This window comes from Cololabis saira, chromosome 23 (genome assembly GCF_033807715.1).
Source record: "Cololabis saira isolate AMF1-May2022 chromosome 23, fColSai1.1, whole genome shotgun sequence".
In the NCBI taxonomy this organism is placed as follows: domain Eukaryota; kingdom Metazoa; phylum Chordata; class Actinopteri; order Beloniformes; family Belonidae; genus Cololabis; species Cololabis saira.
In genome coordinates, this window is record NC_084609.1 from 17,888,421 (window position 1) to 17,913,412 (window position 24,992).

Consider the following 24,992-nt stretch of genomic DNA (forward strand, 5'->3'; position numbering starts at 1 on the left):
TGTCACAGAGCCAGAAGAGCCCAGAGAAACGCCTTCCCTTTGGCACTTTATGAATGTTTTGATCAGTTTCTGTAGATCTAGGGGCCCCATTCAAGTCCTCCTCTCGCCCACCCTCGGTTGTGGACGCAGTCTTTAGAGAGGCACTGAGTCAGATCAAAGAGCTCCTCTGCAGGTTCACCGCCCATGGCCGCAGTTTGTCTTTTAGACCCGGTTATGAATTGAGAAAAGCTCGCTTCAACACGCCCTTTCTTTACTGCAGGACTTTCCAAGAGTCATGGTCGTCTGTGTGTGTGTGTGTGTGTGTGTGTGTGTGTGTGTGTGTGTGTGTGTGTGTGTGTGTGTGTGTGTGTGTGTGTGTGTGTGTGTGTGTGTGTGTGTGTGTGTGTGTGTGTGTGTGTGTGCTGTTGCCTTTTATTTTCTCACAGCAAAGAGGAGAGGATTAGACCATTTTGAAGCACTCACCTTTTATTCAAACAAATCATTCACTTCAGCTAATAAAAGGAATCTGACCTGTGTGAACTTTTTTTTAAGGTTGATTGAAGTTTTGCAAACTATTCCAACCCCCATCTCTCTCTCTTTTATCTCTATATATGTGTCTTGTCATAACGGAGGCTATTAATAGCCTCACCTAATACCTCTATTAGAATGTTATTAGTATTTTCTGTGCTTAAAAAAACACTTTACCGGTCAGTAGTGACCAGTAAAGAAAATACATGAATGAGATCCATCAAGGTTTCTATGGTTCCTTTTTTTTTTCCTTTTGCATCCCAGGTGCATTCAGCAGTCAGAGATGTGGATCTGAAATGCCCCAGCTTGTATGCAGAGAGAGACGGAGGGGAAGGGGGGGGCTTCGGGGTGAAGTGGGGGTGTGAAGAAGAGGAGGAGTGTAAACTTAAGACAGAGAATGGGAGAGATAGTAAGGCCAGATTGACCGTGGGGGTGACAGGAGAGGCCAAGGAACCGTCGCTCTGGCGCTTGTAGTGTTTTCGTCTCCTCGGCACTCCACTTTTTTCTGATCACAACAACTGGATCGCACTTTTCACGCCGTGGCTCTGTTTTATTTATTTATTTATTTATTGATTTATTTATTCATTCATTCATTGCAAGATACTGGAAAGGAGAACTGTCTCTTTGCATGAAATCCAGCTTGTGCCAAGCCATTTTACGCACGATTTTGGAGTGGTGTCCTGGGCGAGCAGACAGGATTTCCTTGGCCTTTTTGGACATGATATTGTGATTTGAGATGGACAACCGGCAATAACACCCACGGAGTGGGGGGGTTGCGGTTTTTTTCTTGTGTTTTTTTTTTGTTTTGCTGACAGAGTGATCAAAATAAGAAAGCAGCGCAACAACAGAAAAGAGGAAGACCAGATAAAAGCGCATTGGGTTTCCAGCACGTATAGAGTTTAAAGCCAGGTCCAACAAGAAGCAACACGGAGAAGGACGTCTCCTGATTTTTGTGGCCATGTTTCAACAGCAGAGCACTTTCCCCCGCAGCGGGCGTGTGGCCGTGACGCGGCGGGCCATCATGAACACCAGGCCGGCTCCGAGGAGGCGCACCGGGGCCGTCCATCTGCTGCTGGCGGCCGCGGTGCTCACCTGCAGCTCCCAACTACAGGTGGTGGACGCAAACTCGTGGTGGTGAGTACTGGAGCACTACAATTGTATTTTCTAATATGCACAGATATGTGATGAATTATAACCCACATTAAGTGTCTACAAACTTTTAAAATGCAAAAGTCCCGTCTGCAGTAATTCTTTTTAGCTTCCGCGCCCCTGAGGAGAAGATGGATGCAAATTTCTGCACGGACTTTTCAGCTATAGGCGCGTTTGTGTATTTTGGGGGTTAGTTTTTCAACGTGATGTTTAAGGATCTTGCAGTGAATGGAACAAATGTGAAGGCCCTGTCACAATATTTACCCTGGCCGAGCCCCAAATGGCATGCGCTGCTTCTTTACCTCCAGAGGCTTCAATCAGCCACGCTTGTTCTCAACATATAAAACACTCTGGTGTAACTTTTGCAGATGTAAATTGTTGTGTGCATGCAGTTTTTGAGGAATGATGCTGCTGGAGCTCACCTGTCAGGGGGATGCAGAATCACCACTGATCCATTTCAGATGAACACACTTCTGTTATAGATGGTTAAGGGTGTGTTGAGATGGTCTCTGGGAAAAGAAAGGAAAGAAGGGAAGGAAAGGAGCCATAAAGATAGTGGCTACAGAGATGTTCACCACAGGAGCCTATTTATCTGCATTTTATAGGCCACTTGTCCCAATAAAACTTGTGCCTGAGTTTTGTCCTCTGGTGAGATGACCTCGAGTTGTAGATCACAGATACCCCGTCTGGGCATGGCTCATTGTCTCCGAGCGCCAATTATTTTGTCAGTTCAAATTCCAACTTAATTTGACCTCCCTCTTTCAGGTCTCTAGGTCTGACCCCAATCCAGCGACCAGAGATGTATATTATCGGAGCTCAGCCTCTCTGCAGTCAGCTGTCTGGTCTCTCGCAGGTAAGTTACTGTGGGAAACAGCCGGCCTGCTTTTTAAGTGCAACTTTAGGTATTATCTAACTGGAGGGTGTTTCCTGTGGCTCTGAACCATCAGCAGCAGCTGAGAAATTGAGGGTCGTCTCTTTACCTTCTGAGGGAACTGGTCACATAAACTGGGAATGTCCCTGCAGGGACCAGCAAAATGCCAAACCCTAATGTTTCCTCTCCTCTGCTGCTGTGTGACCTGCAGGGTCAGAGGAAGCTGTGCCAGCTGTACCAGGATCACATGACCTACATCGGAGATGGTGCCAAGACGGGAATCAAGGAGTGCCAGTACCAGTTCAGGCAGAGAAGGTGGAACTGCAGCACGGTGGACAACACATCTGTGTTTGGACGGGTCATGCAGATCGGTGAGTTTACTACCAAAGAGGCATGATCGCATTCTTGTTGTTTGTCAGTTTCAGAGCAATACGATGTCATCATGTAGTATTTCGTATTTTTGTGTCGTATAAGAAACATGTAGACACAAAAAAGTTTCAAATTAGTTGTCCAAACCTCAGTGACATAAGATGTCAACAAATGTCAGTGACACTCTTTGCAGCTTCTTGTTTGAAAACATGAAGTAGGCAGTCCATCCATCCATCCATCCATCCATCCATCCATCCATCCATCCATCCATCCCTGTTTTAAGCATATTGTCTCCCTATTCATCCGTAGCATTTATTAGATAGCAGCAGGGGCTACAACCATTTATTGATTTTATTTTGGTGCTTACCTTTGCCTATCGGTGCAACAAAATGCACAGGTTTAGGTTTGCAAAGGTTGTGTAAGTTTGGGTGTATGTTTATTATCTGGCATTGAAATGAATATAGTTGATTGTAAATTGTGTTGCAACTTGTCTGACATTTAATTTTTAATGATAATTGAACTTCAGCATCCTGCACCTAGCCTGATGGTTCATCCTTCACCAGCTCAGATAAATGAATACATCCATAAATAGGTCATAATGTGTCCTAAAAGTGTGAATGTGAAACTAAGCAGTGTCAGCTGAGTCCTCCAAGGCATCATAATCAGAATCAGAATCAGAAAAGGGTTTATTGCCAAGTTTTCACACGAGGAATTTGTTATGGTGATTGGTGCAACACAATACAATTATAAAAGCAATATGTACGAGATAAAATTAAATGAAATGTATAAACAATAGAAAGTATAAACAATAAAAATTATAAACAGTAAAATAAAATGTAGACCGGAAATGTACAAAATGAGGTTTTAAAGTGCCGGGTGAGTCTGTACAAAAGTGACTTAGGAACTTAGGATAGGTAAAAAGTATAGACAGAAATGTACAATGAGGTTTGTAAAGTGCCGGATATGAGTCTGTGCAAAAGTTACAGGATTGGAATTTTTACATTAATGTAACGTAGAGTGGGATGGGAGGTTTGCATCGTTACAATATTAATAAATCCAAGTTTAGGCTAGTATAAACAGTTTTTTCTTAAAGGAATTCGTTTTGTAGTGTTTGTAGTAATATTAGGACGCCACTAAAAGTCTGGTCAAGAGACGGCGTCTCATTCTGCGCAAGCGCAGTAACGCGCATACTGGCACTTCACTTAAGGCTGATTTATGGTCCCGCGTTACACCAACGCAGAACCTACGGAGTAGGGTACGCGGCGACGCACAACGTACGCTGCGCGTCGCCGCGTACCCTACGCCGTAGTCTCTGCGTCGATGCAACGCGGACCCATAATTTAGGCTTTAAACCTCATGACAAACAGCGCAAACATGAAGTCACAGATAAAGATGCATAATACGGGTCCATAATCGTGTGAAGAAACTCCAGTATTTAGATAAATATGTTGTGGGAACTCCGATGCTGGAGTCTAATTCCCAGCAGGTTATGTGGGAAACGTCTCATCAACAACTAAGTGTCAAATCCGCTGCAGGCGGTCTGACGAGGTGTTTGCTGCTCTTTCTCTGTCCCCTCGCCCCGTTCCCCTATTGACAGTCGGGTCCATCCCCAGGTTTATATGGAGGTGTTAGCCGGCCCATTGTCCTGCGGCTGCTCTTTTGAAATGCGCTGATGAGCTGACACGGAGCCGGCAGATCCGGACCTGCTATTTGAAGTGGAGGCTCCGCGGCCCCATAAAGCTGCCGGGGAGACCGGCTCCAAAAGCCCAATGAACGCAGGCTTTTTGCATGAATACCTGCTGTCTGTCTGGCTGGTGTTGATTCCAGCTGCATAGTAAATCCGGGTTCTCAACTTTAAAGACCACACTGATACAAATATTGTGCTTGTACTTAAAAAAAATAAGTCAACTTTTTGCATGAGATTATTATGTAGGTCAAGAAAGACTAGCCTTTGTATAAAGTACTTAATTTTTTGTATGTAAATAATACATTTTGCAAGTACAGTCTTACAACTTAATTGTGTTAAGTTTACTTTATTTATCGAAATTAAGTTGACTTTATTTGCCCAAATTAAGTTGGCCTTACTTGAAAATGAATTTTGTACATACTAAAAATGAAGTAGTTTAAGACTAGTCTTTCTTGATCTACATAAAAATCTCATGCGAAAAAGTCGCCTTCATTTTTTTAAAGTAGATCAAGTGAGATATTTTTTACTGTTGTGTTCTACATAAAACAAATAAAGCATGTTTCATCTAAACGTTGGTCAATCTGCCCAATGGATTACATTTGTTAAAGGAAAAGTAAATACAACAAGATCATTGCTTGTTGTTTGTGTGTAAATGAAAAGATTGCCTGGGATTACATAAATACTGCTTGTTAAGGAAAAAAATGTCTTCTTTTTTGAACAAGTTCAAAACTAGATGTATTCATGTAAAGCAACAAACTTCATTTTTAATTGTTAATATCACAGATTTAAATATGTTATATTTACATGCGCTTAGATTTATTTTTTTCAGTGCAGTGGAGGGTCGCAGACCTGCTATACAAGTGTGACAACACATACTGCCAAGAAAATGTAAAGACCCTCAAAGGATGAGCTATTAAATTAATGTTGAAGGACAAATTGCAGAATTAGAAATAGGAAAACAAAACTACAAAAAACGAATTGTATGAAATAGGACTGTGTAATACTGAGGTGCTGAAATACTGGAAAGTAAACATTGCTGCTGCAGCCTCAAACAGGAAAATCTGTCGTCTATTCACTTGGAAATGACCAAGTTTCAGAGCACTTAACTACCTGTCAGGCCGTCCCCTTTGTTCTTTCTCTGTATTGAAACAGTTTGTGTATTAATGCAGACGACAAAGTACATGCAAGCAGTCTTGTGTATTCCTCATTGTTAAATGGTGTCAACCTCAAAGAATGGATAGAAACTACTATTATGGAAACTCTTTGTTGAACTGTATGTTTCCTTGCAGTGCTGATCTGTTGGCAGGTGATGGGTTTTGATCAATTGCCACCTGCTCTGTGGGTAGTATTGTCTTAACCATCTTTGTATTTGACTAAAGTCAACATATGTGACTTAGTTGGTGATAGATCTGGTTTCTGTGCCACTACACCTCTTCGTGAAACTTCTCTACATTTATTTGAGGTACCAAATTTTGTCATAAGGATTTGTGCACATTAAAAAACACAAGTAGCACTTGTAAAGTATTATGTTTTACTACCTCACTACCCATGTGCATTTTTGATGAATTTATTTTCTTTCATTATTATTACTTTGTAATATAATACTGGGACTGATGAGTTGGTGCTTTTCTTAAACTAAAGGAATTGAATACTTCCTCTACTACAACAGTTATTCTCTTTTCCTTTTTAAACCTGGACTAGTGCAGCTCCTCTCTTACTAATACTGCACATGATCTGTTTTAAGGGGTCAATTCACCAAATGATGCAAAGGCATCTTTTTTCCCTCACCAATCCCCTCGTGATATCCACATGCACATGATTTACTTTCATTTGTCAGGTTGAGACGTATCAGTGTTATGGATTTATGTTGGAAACCCCAAATAAGGAAAATATACGCTGCAATAATCTGGATACGATTTAGCAAACTGTTCATGTATACAGTGAGCAAAGTGAAACAAGAGTAGAAATGTTAGTGGAAACCGGCCGAAGCAGAGATGGAGAGGAGAGAAAAGCTGACCTCCAAATCATTTAAGTGCGTGAAGTGTCTTTGTGGATTAAGGTGGACTAGCCGGTCCTGTTCCAGGTAGAACCAGAGGCCATGAGGCCATGTTTACACCAGTAAATGCTGCACGTGTATTAGGAATGGCCGTCAAAAGAATTCCTCACGATAAGAATTTGTCATGTCGCGGTAAAAACGATAAATTCCCGTTGATGATGTTTTTGTGTAAAGCTGATTTTTGGAAGGAAGGAAGGAAGGAAGGAAGGAAGGAAGGAAGGAAGGAAGGAAGGAAGGAAGGAAGGAAGGAAGGAAGGAAGGAAGGAAGGAAGGAAGGAAGGAAGGAAGGAAGGAAGGAAGGAAACAAGGAAAGAAGGAAGGAAGGAAGGAAGGGAGAAAAGAGGAAGGGAAGAAGGAAGGAGAGAGCAGGAGGAAAGAAGGAAGGAAGGGGAAAAAAGAAGGAAGGAAGGAAGGAAGGAAGGAAGGAAGGAAGGAAGGAAGGAAGGAAGGAAGGAAGGAAGGAAGGAAAGGGGAGAAGGAAGGGAGAAAACAAGGAAAGGAGGAAGGAAGGGAGAAAAGAGGAAGGGAAGAAGGAAGGAAAGAGCAGGAGGAAAGGAGGAAGGAAGGGAAAAAAGAAGGAAGGAAGGAAGGAAGGAAAGAAAGAAAGAAAGAAAGAAAGAAAGAAAGAAAGAAAGAAAGAAAGAAAGAAAGAAAGAAAGAAAGAAAGAAAGAAAGAAAGATAAATTCCCGTTGATGACGTTTTTGTGTAAAGCTGATTTTTGGAAGGAAGGAAGGAAGGAAGGAAGGAAGGAAGGAAGGAAGGAAGGAAGGAAGGAAGGAAGGAAGGAAGGAAGGAAGGAAGGAAGGAAGGAAGGAAGGAAGGAAGGAAGGAAGGAAAGGGGAGAAGGAAGGGAGAAAACAAGGAAAGGAGGAGGGAAAGGAGAAAAGAGGAAGGGAAGAAGGAAGGAAAGAGCAGGAGGAAAGGAGGAAGGAAGGGAAAAAAGAAGGAAGGAAGGAAAGAAAGAGAAAGAAAGAAAGAAAGAAAGAAAGAAAGAAAGAAAGAAAGAAAGAAAGAAAGAAAGAAAGAAAGAAAGAAAGAAAGAAAGAAAGAAAGAAAGAAAGAAAGAAAGAAAGAAAGAAAGAAAGAAAGAAAGAAAGATAAATTCCCGTTGATGACAAACATGGCGGATCTGAGAGCGAGATAGATTTATAGTTACAAAGGTGGAGTTGAATTGGTATTTTTTTTATAGTCATTTTTATCGTTATCGGGATAAATGCCAGAAATAATCGTGATACATTTTTTAGTCCATAACGCCCATCCCTAACGTGTATATGGAGCTCAGAGCTGTTATTAGAGGTGGCAGAGTTTGGCCAGGTGTGGGGTTAGAGCCTGGAATCACATCTATTGTCCTTTGTTAGGTCAGGTGGGGTGTTGGGCTGTTAACCTCAGTCCATGTGTGTGGGTGTGGGTGAGGGGTGAGGGGGTGGGGGCGGGTGCTGTGAGGCTAGCCATGTTTCCTGCCACACACCTGAAAGGTGACGCCGGCAAGCCTTTTACTCTGCGTTTTCCTCCGTCTGTCCATCAGGCTCCAGAGAGACGGCGTTCACCTACGCCATCAGCGCCGCCGGCGTGGTCAACGCCATCAGCCGGGCGTGCCGCGAGGGCGAGCTCTCCACCTGCGGCTGCAGCCGCGCCGCGCGACCCCGCGACCTGCCGCGCGACTGGCTGTGGGGCGGCTGCGGCGACAACGTCCACTACGGCTACAGGTTCGCCCGGGAGTTCGTGGACGCCAGGGAGAGGGAGAAGAATTACCCGCGCGGGTCGCGTGAGCACGCCCGGACGCTGATGAACCTGCACAATAATGAAGCAGGAAGACAGGTACAGGAGGCCCCAATACACACACACACACACACACACACACACACACACACACACAGATCCTCTACCTCAGATCTGCTCTGGCAGGGAAACTTAAGTTAAAGAAACGTGCGTTTCTTCCTCTCAAGCCCTGTATTTGTGTCAGGAATGCGAAGGTTGAGGCGGCCCCGGACCGCCTGACCCGGCAGCATTTGTGTGAGTGTGTGTGTGCAGGTTATTTATTAGGAGGGTACAAATGGTATAACTGCTAATGCCCTTGGAGCCTGGCTGGGTCGCCAGGTCAAGACACATTCCTCTGCAATAACGCACAGACACACACACATGCACGTACAGAGAAGCTTATAAATCCTGCAGCACGGCAGACACCGGTGAGAAAACTGTACCTTGAGTTTGCTTCCTGAAACTATTATCACATGTTTTTAAAACTCCTGCCCCTTCATAATTACCTCAGGATGCTGCCAGTTATGGAGGAAGTCTCCTCTATGACTGGACAGGTTACAAACACACACACACACACACACACACCTCCTTGATAAAAGGTCCATTTGGCCGTGGTGCTGCACGCTGGATCAGTGGACCGGGCTTATCTCCAGTTAGAGCAGCTTTGTTTAAGCTGTTTATAAGACAGAGACACCGCGTGTGTGTGCGCATGTGCTATGTTTGATTTGTGTGAGAGACAGTGAGCCAGCGTTTGTGCGTCCATGTGTGGTTCAGAGGTCAAAGGTGAGGGTCTGGAGAGGTTGTGTTTCTGCTGAGGGTCCCGTTGGGGCTATACGAGAGTGTGTGAGCGAGAGATCTACTACCCCAGCTTTGTATTAACACACACACTCGCTTTTGAAAGGACTTCTCCCCGTCTCCTGTTTGATCCCTTGCTTTCATTGTCGTCTGTCCATCGAAACGGAAGAGGAGAAGAAGGGGAGGGGGGGATGAAAAGGAGAAGAAGACTGTTTCTCTCCTCCTTGATATCCCTCCTTTTTCTGTCGTACTTCCGAGGATATGCTGGTTTGTCCAAAGCAGGATTTGTCCCGCTTGGCTGGAAAAGGCAAACTGCAGGGCTTTTGTTGAGGTGACAGGGGCGTGCCGCAGTGTGTGTGTGTGTGTGTGTGTGTGTGTGTGTGTGTGTGTGTGTGTGTGTGTGTGTGTGTGTGTGTGTGTGTGTGTGTGTGTGTGTGTGTGTGTGTGTGTGTGTGTGTGTGTGTGTGTGTGCGTGCTTGCACGGAGCTTCATTTGATTTGTATGAATGACAGACAGTGAGGTCGACTGTGGTCAGTCGACTGTGGTCATGACCGTGGTCACACATCTCTCAAAGACACACGCCATTCCCCATTAGACACACACACACACACACACACACACACACACACACACACACACACACACACACACACACACACGCACACATTCAGCTGCTGCTCTTGTCATTATTTTTTTTTAAAAGAAGGAAGTAAATGAGGCAGCGCCTGTAACACCTGAACAGCCAGATGTACGTTCCCCGTTTGGAGGAAACTGAGTTCGTTCTGGGCTCATTTTCAGATGCACTGACATGCACTTGATTTAGGTTAAATTTTAAGCAAAATCGGATGTTTTCTCCAAATGAGAATCATCTGATGGAAGCCTTTCTTACGTCAGACAGAGCAGGTCTTCTTCATCAACAGTGCACCACTTTGAAGTCCAAAATGGACAAATCAAACAGGAGTTTTGGAGAATGAATTGTTTATTTTCATTTCATCTTCTTTAAAACATCATTACGTGGTAGCGGCCATGAAAACTTTGTGGAGTTGGACACATGATTTTCCTGTCTTTGTGGAGATATTATTAAGAGCCAAGGGGGGACAAAGGCGAGAAAGGTAGGAGCCAGTTTTCACCCCCAAGAGAGTCACATTTTTGTCAAACTGCACACATTTCTGTGAGACCAGCGGGGAGGGTAAGATGATGCTTTACTGCTCGATGTCACTGAATCATAAACAACACTGCATTAGGCTGAAGTCTGGTTTGGACGTTACACATTTCATTCCCATGTCTGTTCGTTAACCAGGTTGAGCATGAGCAGTGGGAGCAAAAGTAGTTTTTTTGACTGTCAGTTTTTGTTCTTTGCTTGTAATTTGCTTTGGATGAGCCCACGTGCTAAAATGATATCATGCAAGCAAAAAAACAAGCACCTAAATGAATTGCATTAACAATAACAGCAAGTTAAGTGTTGCCTTTTCCTCACCAGCGTTAACTTCTCCTCCACAAAGACTGGCCAGTGTTCTCCATGTCTCTCCTTTTCTGTTTTTGACCGTCTCTAAACACACGGCTCCTAGCCCCTAACCCTGTCTGAACTGAAGCTATTGTGCCTGACACAGAGACCGTGTCTCCCCCACGGATGACTGATCGTGTGTATGTGTGTGTACGAGTGCATCAGGGCACTGTGACTGGCCCCGACACACGACACACATGCTCGCTTTGATTTGACAGCACCAAGTTACCGGCAGTACAAACATGTCACAGAGCGTTTCCATTGGACTGTACATCTGAGGACCAAAACCAGAAGCAGTCGCCTGCCGCGTAATCAAAAACACAACCGCCAACAACCCTTCACATCACGCATGCACTCTTCCTCAAAATGTTATTGTCCGCTGCTCCCAGTGTCTGTCTGAGGAGGGGGTCACGAGGGTCGGGTCGCAGGATTGGAGGTTGCCGAGTGCTATGCCTCCTGGGTAGTAAAGGAGAGGAGAGGGAGCTTGTGGGGGGGGGGGATGTGGGACACAGGGGTTAACAGAGGTGAGAAGGTAATTGAGATCAGGCAACGTGAGGAGACAGAGTGATGGGTTTCATTTGTGTGAGGGTGAGTCAGGGGAAATTAGGAATCGGAGATAATTGATTCAGCAAGTAGATGTGCAGGAATGTGTGTGAGTGGCATTGGTGCGCACGCCAAAAACACGGCCACAATCACTGACGGTACGTTTTTCGTGTTTGCGTTGAGGAGTTTGGGGGGTTGTTGATGTGACTTGTTTATTAAATGCTGTTTAAGTGACCTGGTAAAGCTGTAGGGTTCACTGCAGGCACCATAAATCTTCTGTTTCCTGTTCTGGTTTTTACCAAAGCCATATGTTCAAAATGCTTCATAATGCTGAGAGTATTTGACAGTTAAACTTCTGAAACTTAGACGGTTTGCAGTCTGTTTTGACTTTGATGGCAGCCTCTTTTGTCTTAGTTTTCATTTAATAATGTTCCAGGTCTGGACTGCAGGACTAGGGCTCTTTCACCACTGGCCCATAGTTATCCAGCACATGTAAAGTATGTTTATGATTTGGTATTGTAGGAATACTCCTAATGGCAGCATATGTGCCCTAAAATGTGTGTGCATCATTCAGCATTATAGGTTTACTCACAGATGTGCAAATATGTATTAATCCACCCATATCACATTCTTAAAGATACATCAATCAGGATCAGCCTGTTTCAGATCTGACTAGTGTTCACTCTTCTCTTTGTCATCTGTTTCTCATTTTTCTTTTTTTCTAAATATTACAACGCCATAGTGACAGAAAACTAGGGATAGATTTGCTGCTGTATGAAACTAATTTTGGAGATGCCCCTCTGGAAATGTAGCACCATGTTGACAAGTGCACAGCTGGGGCATGTGATGATGTGACATCCATCATTTTTTAATTTAGGTTCTGCAGCAGGGATCTCAGATAAATTAACTCAGTATGGTGGAGTGAAATTACACAAATCTGCACTATAAATTTAGGAAATTCATGACTTTGTAATGTAGAAGTAGGAAAACTATTAACACAGAGCTTTTGCTTTTATTAATCCGAAGTCATCCAAAAACATTGCAGTTGAAGGCGTAGTTTAACACTTTCACCACTAGATGGCAGCATTGTAGCTGATATCAACCTGGAAACCAGAGAGTTTTATTTTTTACTGCTAAATTATTATACTGTTTTGACTTAAATATATAATTTTCTTTTCAAGAGATATTATGAAAACGTATCTCTCCCTGAAGCTATTTAAAATGTAAGTTTTCAAGAAAAAAAAAAAAAATTTCTGAAGATGTTGAGCAGTGTTTTCTTTTTTTTTTTTTTAAGTATGTTGCTATGTAGATGATGAGTTGTGAATATTTGGGTCAAACATCTTGTGTGTTTTTGTCCCTCCACCAGGCCGTCTCCAACCTTGCCAATGTGGCCTGTAAGTGTCACGGCGTCTCGGGCTCCTGCAGTCTGAAAACCTGTTGGCTCCAGCTGGCTGACTTCAGACGTGTCGGAGAGTTCCTCAAAGAAAAATACGACAGTGCCGCAGCCATGCGGATTGGACGCAAGGTACCGATATGATACTGAGACTAAGGCTGTTCGATTAATCGATTTTAAATCGTAACCGCGATTATGTAATTAGAACGATGTTAAAACGTGAAAATCGTAAAATCGATTTTTCACTTTTTTTTTTTTTTTTTTTTTACCTTGTCTGCACACATATTAATGATTGATACCATATTAATGATTGATGGAAATACCTCAAAATACCTGCGACAAGTGCCCCATCGGAGAGGCTCTTTAGTGTAGGAGGGGGCGTTGTAACAGGCCACCGGGCATCCCTCAAGCCAGATGCGCTAGACCGGCTCGTGTTCCTTGCAAAAAACTTGCAAATGTGAATAGCAAATGTAATGACTGACATTACACACCTCTACCTCCTTCATGGGTTGCATTATTATTTAGCATGCAAAGACCCAGTTTAGTTTAATCAGAAAATGTCTTGTTTTATTTAATTGGAAATATAACTTACTGTATGTTTGCAAGTGCTGATTTGCTGATTTTTTTTTTTCAGAAATAAAACTTTATATTTTATTATTTTTTTAAAACTTTTTTTCAACTTATTTTACAGAGTTTTGCACTTTATTCATTCATTTTTGGTTTAATAAGAGCAAAGTTTGCACTTAAAGCCCAATGGGGCAAATGTTCAATAAAAAAACAGCATATTTGAAATCATTTCTTTGCCTTTTGTCAATTCACAAAATAATCGTAATCGTAATCGAAAATCGGATTTTGAAAGAAAAAAATCGAGATTTTATTTTTGGGCAAAATCGAACAGCCCTAACTGAGACAATTAAAAAACAATCCTAAAAACTATTTTAAATGTGGCTTCAGCTCAGTCTGTCTTTGCTCCTCCCAAAGGGAAAGCTGGAACTCGTAGACAAGCGCTTCAACAACCCGACCGCTGAGGACGTGGTCTACATCGACACCAGCCCAGACTACTGCCTGCGCAACGAGACTACGGGTTCGCTGGGTACCCAGGGCCGCCTCTGCAACAAAACCTCAGAGGGCATGGACGGCTGCGAGCTGATGTGCTGCGGCCGAGGATACGACCAGTTCAAGATCTACAAGCACGAGCGCTGCCACTGCAAGTTCCACTGGTGCTGCTACGTCAAGTGCAAACGCTGCACGTCACTCGTCGACCAGTTTGTGTGTAAATAGCATGCTGGGAAGTCCTGGAAGCAGTGGAGAGGGAGGGTGAAGGTGATCGTTCAGGGTTTTGCTCAGGATGTGGCACTCACACGCTCAGTTTTCCTGTTAATCCCCCACCATTTCACATGAAGCAAAACGATACATGATGCCAGATGATCAGTGGACGACAGGAAGGGCAGAAGAATCATGTCTACTATCCCGATCACAATCCTGAAAGATGTGAAAGAAAGAAATAAAGATAACAAGTGTTGAACAAAGGAAAAACCTGGATCCTCTAAAGGGGACCTTGTATGACGGGTGTGAGGCAAAGAACTGAAATAAATATATAATTAAATGATAAATAAACATACATCTGATTGTTATTTAAAATCATTGCAGACCTTTGGAGTTTGGAGCAATCTGAATCTTTTTTGTCGCCATATGTGCCAATTTGAAGTGATTCTGGTTTGCACCGCCACATGTGCTCTCACCCTGAAACCAGAGAGGAAGAGAAAGTGAAGGAGAGGAGGAATCACATTGGAGGATGCTAATCAAAACGAATCCAGGAAGAGGGAGGAAAATAAAAATGAACTGAAAACGCAACATAGGTGGAAGCTGGATATGCAATAGCGGCATCCATCCGTAAATCCGTCAGTTTTCAAACCACAACGACATTCAGGAACACAATTATCTGGTCATAAAAGGACACGAACGCGCCGTCCTCTGCCCGCGACCTGACAAGCGTGCCTGTTTGCGGGTTAATGAGGCCTGCTGGTTGCACCATCTCCACAATGCGGCTGTTTTTAAAGAAGCAGCTGGTGCTGACAGTCCAGCTCCGTAACCTTCAGCTGACAGCCAGGCAAACAAAACCTCCATTAGTGAGATTAATGTGCTGGATCTGCCTTAATGAAGCCGCAAGAAGACACACATTCAGTGTGAGTGGGCCTCTTCATCTCGGGTTGTTCTGCAGCTTCAGTCGGGAAAACCGCACCGTTGTGTAAACCTGGCAGTTCGACATTTTCTAATTGTTATACCGTGATTTTCTAATTTGTGTTTGTAATACAAAGTAGAAATGCAGCAAGAGGACAAAGTGAGCAGACGAGGACTGAACATGCTGTGGAAACACGATGAAACAGAAAGGACTGCAATTTATTAAGTACTACTTTTAAGAAATAGTAGATCAAAAAAAGAAAGTATATTTTATTACTGTTATTGATTCCCTGTTTTCTCTGTTTTATACATGTGTATTATTGTGTATTCTTTTGATAAACTAGTCTTTGAAACTACGGCTCTCTGTCTGCTGCGGTTCTTTTGGACGAGTCTGATCCAGGCCAGCGTGTTCACTCCGGTCCCCACCAAACACCACAGCCACAGACACGTCTTTGTCCCTCAGAGGCTGTTTTGGAAAATGCCACGGCTAAATATGGACGAGATGTAACACGGCACAAGAGGCACAAGCACACTTCTGCTTTTGATCCAGCAAAGACCAAGGCCAGCCACTGCAAATATGAATAAGTAATGTGAAAGGCTTATTCCAGAGGAGCTCTTCTGAACGTGCACCGTGTTGATGGCAATGTACGCTGTTTAACAGCATTGCAATCTCCAAAGTGCAGGATTTAAGCTCTCCGTTAAACAGTACACTGAATTTGGGTGTAAATCCATGAGTGTCTGTCTTGATCAGCCTCAGCGTGATTTTTCAGACAGTTGGTTGCATTATTGGCATTGCAGAGCTGCTTCAATCGCTGCGCACAGCAACAAGTTGGTGCTCCAGTGCATTCAATGTAAAGGTACATGAATACACAAATAATGTTTCCAAAATGATAAATAGGTAAACCACAGTCTTCCAGGGGCAATGTTTAAAGTATAAGGAAGATAAAAATAGTTAATCGGCTGGTTTATAGGTGACAAAATGAAGCAAACAAGTAAAACTCCAAACCTACAGTAAAACACGGTGGAGGTTTCATCATGATTATTAACTGCGTTGCCCAGGGAGGCATATAAAATAAAACAGGTTTGACTTGAAAAGTATTTTTCAGCGACCAGCAAACCTAAATTGCTTATTAACATAGTTAGAAACATTAGAGCTTTCACTGAAGCTACAACAAACATTTTGAGACTGCTGCCATTATCAAAACTGAAGTGCTTTTTAAATGCATACATAACAAATACATACTGAACTGAAATATCCAGATAATAAAAATACATCTAATCTACATTTTTCTGTGAAGATTTTCATCAGGATTTGCTTTTCCTAGTTATTCCCGTTGATTTTCTGTTTCTCCAGCTTCTGCTCTGCCTATATGTCTGACACTGCTCCCCTTTACTGTCCACATTTATACATTGCAAATCGCAGAAGCCCGACTCCCCGCCGGCCGCGTTTACAGAACCAGCCGGAGTGACGTCAATTCATAGACTGTAACTGAATAAAATGCTCCAGCAACTTGGTTCAACTCTTAAAACCTTTTATTGCAGAAATGTCAAGCGTGAAGTCACGGCTAATCAGGTCAGGAAGATGACCCGACGAGAAATCCCATTACTTTTAGTTGTTCACAAGTAATTGGATTAGGCAACTGACCAGAGCCGTGTGACCGATCCACAGCACTGTCTCCTTGTAATCTTCCTCACCTGACAGAAGACGGCATGCGTCTGGTGTTTCACGTGTCAGATCAACTGATTTTCCTGATGAGAGCTAAAAAATGGATATCAGTGCAGTCAATATGACTTTTTTTGTATCTACAAATGATGTATAGGTCATTTTATGATGTATATGTGAGTATCTTATGAGGATTAGACAAGTGAAGGTGTCCATGTAATCCTCCTCACCTGACGGGCATCTGCTCCTGTGATGCCACCGGTTTGACTTCTCAGATTAACAATCGACAAATCACGAGGATTTCTGAGAAGCTCTCGTCCCTTGTTTACACTTTCTTCTGATTGAAGTGAATTGAAGTGAATAAGGCTTCAAGGGAATTTGAAATGATATTTTGACAGTTTGAGTCAGGACATTGGACGTGTGTTTCTGTAGTTTGGCAGCTGAGTTGATGACATCACATCCAGCTTCAGCAGGTGAGGCAGGTGAGCTCTTTCTGGAAGACGCCATGGAGAAGCTCAACAGTTCAACATCGAAGCTCTGCACTTTTGCTGTTGCTGCATCAAATCCATTTCTTTTTGTGCCGCTTGTGGTTTGGATTATGTTCCCAGTATCTCCACTGTCAAAGCTCTGAAGTATTTAAACTTCCTCGTCCTTGCTCTCCGTTTGCTCCTGCTCTCCGTCCTAAACATTTACTCTTCAGCTCGTCGGGTTTGATGGTATTTTTCTGGCTTTGGAAAACTCAGTCCGATGCATGTAAAAGATGTCCGACTGATGTACTTACTCATCATAGCATTATTATACATATTCATATACCATTTTACACTGTATCATCTCTGCAGCAGCTTGGAAGACTCTTAAAGTAGGTTTATTGCAGAGGTCATGAGTGTGAATTGTCTGACTTGAGGATCTTTTGCTAATATTATCGTCAGTCTGTAGCATTTTGCACTTTTTGTTGCTCAAACTGCAAAGTCCTTCGTTTTGTCTTATTTTCATCTGCTCCCAAAATAACCAAGAATGTTGTTACAATAATAAGATGATATATAATTAATGGAATGTTATTTCATTATTGGCTAAAACATAATCATATTGTTACATTATGATGTACAATAATAATTAGAAAGAAAGGAAAAAGAAAGAAAGAGAGGAAGGAAGAAATGAACAAATGAAAGGAAGAAAGGAAAGAAAGAAAGAGAGAGGAAGGAAGGAATAAAAGGACAAAAGAAAGAAAGAGGAAGGAAGGAGAGAAAGGAAGAAAAAAATGAAAGGAAGAAAGGAAAGAGAGAGAGAGAGGAAGGAAGGAACAAATGAAAGAAAAGGAAAGAAAGAAAGCTTTAATGTAATGAGCTGCAGATGCAGTATAATCAGTTTAACGGCATATTTACGTCTCTCGTCATTGGATTAGCCAGAATGTCTGCTTCCATTTATCTTTTACTACTTTCTCTGTTTTCTTTAACCTGATTTTGACAGAAATCAGTGGATTTCTTCCAAAAGCTTTACCCCGCTCATGAGGGGCCAGAATCCTGGTCTCTGCTTCACTTGTGTCCAGCGTGAAAACCCGCAGAAGCCAGGAAGTATTACAAGTCAAAATGATAAATGAATAAATAAACGGCCCATTTACTGCTAAAATGTGAAAGTATTTGCGGTGTGTTTTACCACAATAACCCAAAAGTGAAACTGTGCTGGGTTTTTTTTTTCTCCACATGTTGTCTTGTAGACTGGCCAACAGCAGCTGTAGTTAGACACCAACAGGCAAAACTCTGATCTGGATTAGCTGAAGTCAGAAACCTCTTTTCCTTTGACACACACACACACACACACACACACACACACACACACACACACACACACACACACACACACACACACACACATGTGAAAAAGACGTGAAAAAGTGCAACCTCTTTTTATAAGGTTTACAGTAACACATCAGGACATAATTTAAAAAACAAATGTCCCCACAGTATAACACCGTTGCTGTTACTGCCTCCATAAGAGCTTAAGTTGCAGCCAGTTGCTGTTCATCAAATGTCCTTCATCACCTGATCATCACAAGTGTGAGCACTCTTGAAAAAGCTGAATATTTTCCAGTTACCTACTAAAGTTGGATGTGCATGCTATTGAATCATGAGGTGTTTTTCTGCATATTGGGTTAAAGTTATTAAACAAATAATAACATAGTATGTCTTGTGTTTTTGGGAGGTTTCATAAATCTAAGCTGTTTTTTTTTTGTTTTGTCTTTTTTTTGAGTCGTGATGAAACCTTGAAATTGAAAGAGCTTGTATTTTCTTTTCGAGATAACCGTTCAAAACAGTCAAGGTCTGCTTTTGAGTCAGCTCACCTGTGTTTTTTAGTTCTCTCAGGGACACGGCGCTCAAAGACTGAGTCAAACACAAACGCTCATCCACTTACCCATAAGCCCACTCATCCATATGCTTTCTACGAGCTTTGCTCGGAGCAGAGTGGATCACTGAGTTACCTGAATATCTGATCTCCTCACAATGCTACAGATGTGGTCTATGCACAGTGGCAGAGCACAGCTAGAGGTTAACCTACCACATCAATGGGTTTTTTCATTTAAAATGATGTCTTTTATCCCAGTTATGTTTCACATATTGATTCAACAGATTGTTTTCTTTTACAGCTGCAAACAGAAGCTTTCTGACTGTGTATGATTGTATTTGTCAGCATCTGTGTGTGCAAAGCACCCAGAGTTTTATCAGCGGACATGTTTAATCTAGATGGTTAGTTCAAGCTCATGAAACTACGAAACAGGAAACAATAAATTGATTTATATCGTCGAATAAAATAGACTGATAATAAATCAATACACTATGGGACAGTTGCCTGTAGGTAAGAAAATATTTAAAAAAAAAATCTAATTATTGCATCAGAAAGCCAAGTGTTTTCTTTAATCCAGGACGATTGAAACCAGACGACAGGTCCTTACTCACACGATTTACATTTCTTTTTTCTCCTTGATGTGACCCTGTTGCTTAACCAAGGGCCTGGAGGAAGAGGTGTGGTGAGACTCAGGCAGATAAAGGCACAGGTTTGTCTTTTATATCACACCCTGAATGTGTGGTCTGGAAATTTTAGGCTGAACTACATGACAAAGACGTGCCTCCGCCTGATGTGTGATTTCAGGTGACGTCTGCCTGTTTCGTCTTGTTGATGCTGTGTGGGAATACTGTACCACCAACACACTCTGTGTAACACACACATCTTATACACAGACAATCACTATGGCTTTAAGTTAAAGCCAAAATAATTTTGAACTTGCAGACAGATGTTATAATTCCTGCTTTTTAAGCCGGAGAATATGTGCCGAAAATACGTATTTGTAGAAAATAAACTGAAGTGATACAACTGAACAACTTCACAAAAGCAAAAGTAACTGAGCACACAGGTCTGGATTTTGCAACAGTCCTTGGTTGCCAAAATCTCACTCCTGAAATCATCACATACACTACTTGAGCAGAGTTTTAAAAACTGTTTAGTACTTCGTATCTCATAAAGACATTCATAAAAGCTTGCATTTTGTTTGTGTCTTTGAGTAACTTCACATTATTCTTCAAAAAAAGTGTTTTCCATGTTGCACAAATGTGAACATCTGAACTCTGGAATCATTTGTGAGAATCTGCAAATTTCTTTTTGTTTTTCTTTTATTTAATCCCAAAGACTCAGCAGTTTATGAACATTTAAACGCTGTTTTCAAGTTTGGATGCTGAAAAGATGTACATAATAGTCCAATTATCTATCTATTTAACTAATTAAAACACTATGTTTTATTGACAATAGTAATATCAAACGTTGCAACTGAGGATTTCTGCAGTTTTTTCTTCTTTAATTAAGAACAGGGTAAGGAATTTCTGGATGACATCACATGTGTTGATAGTTGAAATAAAACACAAGAGCAAGCTTCTCCATCCAGCGGTAAAAGACAGAGCAAACATGTTATGTATTGTGTTTTAAACGGATGATGCAATTCAGTGTCACAGATTGAGAAAAGTAGCTACAGAAGATCCTAATGAGTTTGATCTTCATTTATATGTTTATCATTCTGTATTATCACACTTTTCCAGGAAAAAGGACACTTGGCCAAATTCCTAAAACAATTTAAAACTCTTATAGAAAAAGAAACAGCTAAAGACGTTGTATTGTAGGAGGTTGCACATCTCTTCTGAAGTGTTTGTACATACTGATACGTATCTTATACCTTAATGATGAATATTTTCAGATGACACATGAAAATAAAGCTTCACTGATAAGACCCAGGGTTAAAAACACTGCCACGCAGCAATGATCCAATCAAGGTTCTTCTGAGGTAGCATCATTTGCTGCCTCGCATATATGCAATCATGCATCACAGCAAGTAAAGAAGTTGAATTTTAAGTTCAGTCTCACCTCTTGTGAAATCAGCAATTGAAAAGCTGTCCGACATGTTTGTTGGTGATACTGTGGACCAGATTAACCAGACTGATGAAACTTTGTTAAGCCAAGAAGAGTTGAGCAACACACCCATTCCCACACTTTTTTCAGCGTGTAATTAAGTGGGTGTGTTTTTGTGCGCTCTGCTATGAAACTTTTCCATATATATACAGTAAACGGCCACACTGCCATTTCTGATATAAAAGGATGTTGAGTTACATTATGAGAGCATTTTCTTATATATACCACGCCTCTGTTCAAAGTGATATGAAAGTTGAAGGATTTGATTATATTACAAATATATAACTATTTATTTATTTAGGTTGTGTTTAGGAATTTTTTTTTTTTAAATACCTCAGCTTAGTGGTTCCAGAGGGAGACTGGGGTCTGGAAGACCCAGGTTCAAGCCCCTGGATTGCAACTGAAGGCAACCACTTTGGACCCCTGAGCAAGACCTTAACCCTTACTGCTCCCTGGGCGCTGTGCAAATGGCAGACCACTGCTCGTAGTTTGACTAGAAATGGGTTAAATGCAGAGAATAAATGTCCTCATTGTGGGATTACTAAAGGAAAAATGTATTTAGTTAATTTTTTCTTAATGCATTTTGTAATTTATGTATGTGTGTGGAAAGATAATACATGTGTATTATCATTGTATATGATGAATATTTGATAGGCCTGATACAGCCTAATTAAAGAAATGTAGAAATTGGCTCTTTTTTTTTTTGGAACTTAATATTTATTTAGTCTTCAACAACAATACACCATATACATTTTCTTCTTTCTTTTTCCTTTTTCAGCTGCATACAACATTTGTACACATTATACTTAAGTATTAAGCAAATAAAACAAGAGAAAACAACAACATAATTATTCACTCCAAAATATACGTATATAATAACAAACCCATAAATAAAAAAAAAATTGTAAAATCAATAATAATAATCGTCCACTCCAAGGTACAACGGTGTGTATAAAAATGCAGGCACAATATTTACTCTAGGAAAAATTGGCATGTGAAATGTGCATAAAATATGTGTATAGAGGGAATACAGTAAGAATTGGGCAGGTGGGCCGAGCAACATTGGGTAATAGACTTCATTGTATTAATAAAGCTATGACAGGGCTCCACCGCTTAATAAAGGTGGATTTTTGGAGCCTTAATGAGTAAGTGATTTGCTCCATTTGATAAAGATCCCATGGCTCTTTTTTTTAATGAAAACAACCAGATACCCCATACTACAGCCAAATATGAGAAGGTATTTCTATTTTAGAATAGAATAGAATCGAAAGCCTTTATTATCATTATACTGGTACAATGAAATTACGCAGCAGCTCCGTAAAAGTGCACACGTGCAAAGACTATGTAAACAAGTACTGTAAACAACAAAATGAAAAACAGGAAACATAAATATATTTATACACTATAAAAAAAAGTGAATGGGAGGATAAAAATATACATGAATGGGTGGAGGAATATTGCACTTGAATTGATGGAAGAATAGAAGAATATTGCACTTGAAAGGATGGAAGAGTATTGCACATAGATGGGTAAGGAATATTGGAACATTATGGATATAAAATAAAAAATATAAAATATTGCACAGTATGAGGTAGTTTATTGGTTGAGAAAGATATAAAGATATCAATATGAGATAACTTTATTAAAACAATACGTAATGATCCGTGTTGAATTCAGAATTCATTTTATTTTTTTATTTTTTTGCCATTTAAAAAAAGGATAAAAACTACAAAAATATCACTCTTGTCAATGGAATGTTGTTTTCTTGTTCCTGGTAGTCAGTGATTGGTTGATTTTTATGAGCCTTCTGATTGGACAGCTGGAGCTCATGCGAGCGACGTCACAGAGGTGGGCGGAGTCAAGCTTGAGTTATGGTTCCGCGTTAAATCGACGGCGTAAGGTACGCGTCGCTGCGTACCCTACGCCGTAGGCTCTGCGTCGGTGTAACGCGGAACCATAAACCAGCCTCCAGTCACCGCGCAGAGCGGCGAGGGGCAACTACAACTCCGACAGCTGAAGCAGCGGCAGAGCAGCGGCTCCTCCTCACACATCTGCACCAGGTGAATAATACAACACACATTTTCTTTTTCAAACATCACCCGTCCGTTGTTTCAGACCGATAAATCCCACACCAGTACTTTCCCAGCTGCGCTGCCAGCTAGCTGCTGCGCTACAGCTAATTGTAGCTGTCAAAAACACCACGGGGAAGGTAATCTGTCCCAGCCTGGCTACCTCCGTACGGGGCTCTGCGACGCGGTCAGAGAGCGTTTTTGGCACGGCTAAAGACGGACAACTCGCCGAGAGAAGCTGTCAAAATGAAGACAGGCCGTTTTGAGGAGTTTGGTGGTGTTTTCTCCGTGGAGGGGCAGCTGTTGTTAGCGGACTAGCAGCTCGCTAGCTCGCTGGAAACAAAACACAGGATCTGACTCCTGTCTGGATCAGCTGGATCAGTTAAGAGAGCCTGTTTAGGTTAGTTTGTCTCTCCTAGGGATCATGTTGTTTTGAGGAGGTTTTGTGTCAGAGGTGCTGGAGTTGTCTACTGTAAACAGAAGCTTTTTGTGGCTGGAGTTTGGGGTTTCTTTGTCTTGCACTCCTGGGGAAAAAACTCACTTCACATCACTTGTTTTTGTTCTTCTTTTTTTGAGATTCATAGTTTTATTATCATTTTTCATCAAGACAAACAGCAAGAGCAACCCCTTAGGAAATTACATCAGCTCAAATCTAAATCCAATGAAAGATAGAATGAAAAAAGTTTATAATTTTGTTAGGAATATGTGAAAACAAACAGAAGAAAATAAAAGTAAAACAGATTTAAAAAAATAAATAATAATAAAAAAATAATAATAACAAATAAATAAATAAAATTGAGATGGTTTATTTATTTATTTATTTAACCTTTATTTCACCAGGAAACAAAAACTCGTTGAGATTAAAAATCTCTTTTACAAGAGGGTCCTGGCCAAGACAGGCAGCAACACAGTAACATGACATATGACACGACACATAACAAAACACTGTTGACATTACTCATAGCATTTGCAGGCAGAATTGGACATCTCAAGATCTGTCAGGAGCGATTTAAAAGCATTAAGTGAGACCAGCTCTCTGAGATTCAAGGTGTTTTGCAGCTGGTTCCAGGAGGAAGGCGCAGCATACCTGAAGGCCTTCTTTCCCAGCTCGGTATGCACTCTAGGGACAGATAGTAGCAGACGCTCCTGGGAGCGTAGATGGTAGCCTCCTGATTCTTTACGGTCAATGTATGACTGTAAATATATTGGAATCAGACCAAGAACAGCCTTGTAGACGAAAATGTACCAGTGGTTGATCCTGGTTAACATTTATGGCAATAGTACACAAGGTTGAAGGGTTTATGTATGAATTGGACTTCTGTCTAATCTCTCAATATAGGTTATCCACTTATTCCATTTTGACATATATAGCTCTACATTGTTCATAAGTCTTAACGTCAGCTTTTCCAATTGTTTTTGTTTTTCTAAAATTGCTGATGTTGTCAGTTTTTTTTTCTTCCCTATCTATTAAAGTCGGGAACATAAAGCCACCTGAACGTCCTGTTTTCCAAAGCTAAGTTAATGCTGAAGACTGGTTAAGTTTCTGTCTTTTAATTAGTTTATTTTCAATTTGATGGTTTGTTAAACAGCAAAATGCTGAAAGCATTCAGTACTTTGTAATATAACTTAAAAGCCTGTCCTTTTATTATGAAGACTTTACAGTTTTAGGCTAAATTATTATATTATTTAGGTTGCCCTGCCAGTGTCCAATTCAGTAAATATTTTATAAACAAAATTTGCTCTATTGAATGACCTGAATACCTGTTTTTTTTGTTAAATATGGAGTTTCTGGCAATATATACACACACCAGTTTTGTACAGAAAATTATAAATATTTGTTGATCTTTTTGATTGTATTGCTATCAAGATTTAAGAAAAAGACTGAAACAAAACTTGGCTTCTGCAGTCACATTTTTCAATGATTGCCTAGTTTACAAGTGAGTAATTCCCATGTAGCATTAAAAGAAAATCAGTAATCTAATCTAATTTCATTTTTA

General features: G+C 41.1%; 2 protein-coding genes across 4 annotated transcripts in view; both read left to right on the forward strand.

Annotated features, from left to right (window-relative positions):
- Positions 1–15,170, forward strand: part of wnt5b (wingless-type MMTV integration site family, member 5b) — a 92,363-nt gene extending 77,193 nt beyond the window's left edge. The window contains exons 3-8 of one of the 2 annotated variants that reach the window (XM_061715166.1): positions 1,478–1,641; positions 2,422–2,509; positions 2,739–2,898; positions 8,166–8,458; positions 12,607–12,765; positions 13,615–15,170. In XM_061715166.1, coding sequence (XP_061571150.1) covers positions 1,529–1,641; positions 2,422–2,509; positions 2,739–2,898; positions 8,166–8,458; positions 12,607–12,765; positions 13,615–13,914 — 1,113 coding nt within the window. In that variant the 5' untranslated portion in view covers positions 1,478–1,528 and the 3' untranslated portion in view covers positions 13,915–15,170. Of the gene's footprint in view, positions 1–1,465; positions 1,642–2,421; positions 2,510–2,738; positions 2,899–8,165; positions 8,459–12,606; positions 12,766–13,614 lie in introns of those variants that run through there. The other variant, XM_061715165.1, reaches the window with a different exon arrangement.
- Positions 15,171–22,887: 7,717 nt separating this feature from the next.
- Positions 22,888–24,992, forward strand: part of adipor2 (adiponectin receptor 2) — a 28,787-nt gene continuing 26,682 nt past the window's right edge. The window contains exon 1 of one of the 2 annotated variants that reach the window (XM_061714293.1): positions 22,888–22,986. The gene's annotated coding sequence lies outside the window, so the exon portion shown is untranslated. Of the gene's footprint in view, positions 22,987–23,095; positions 23,396–24,992 lie in introns of those variants that run through there. The other variant, XM_061714294.1, reaches the window with a different exon arrangement.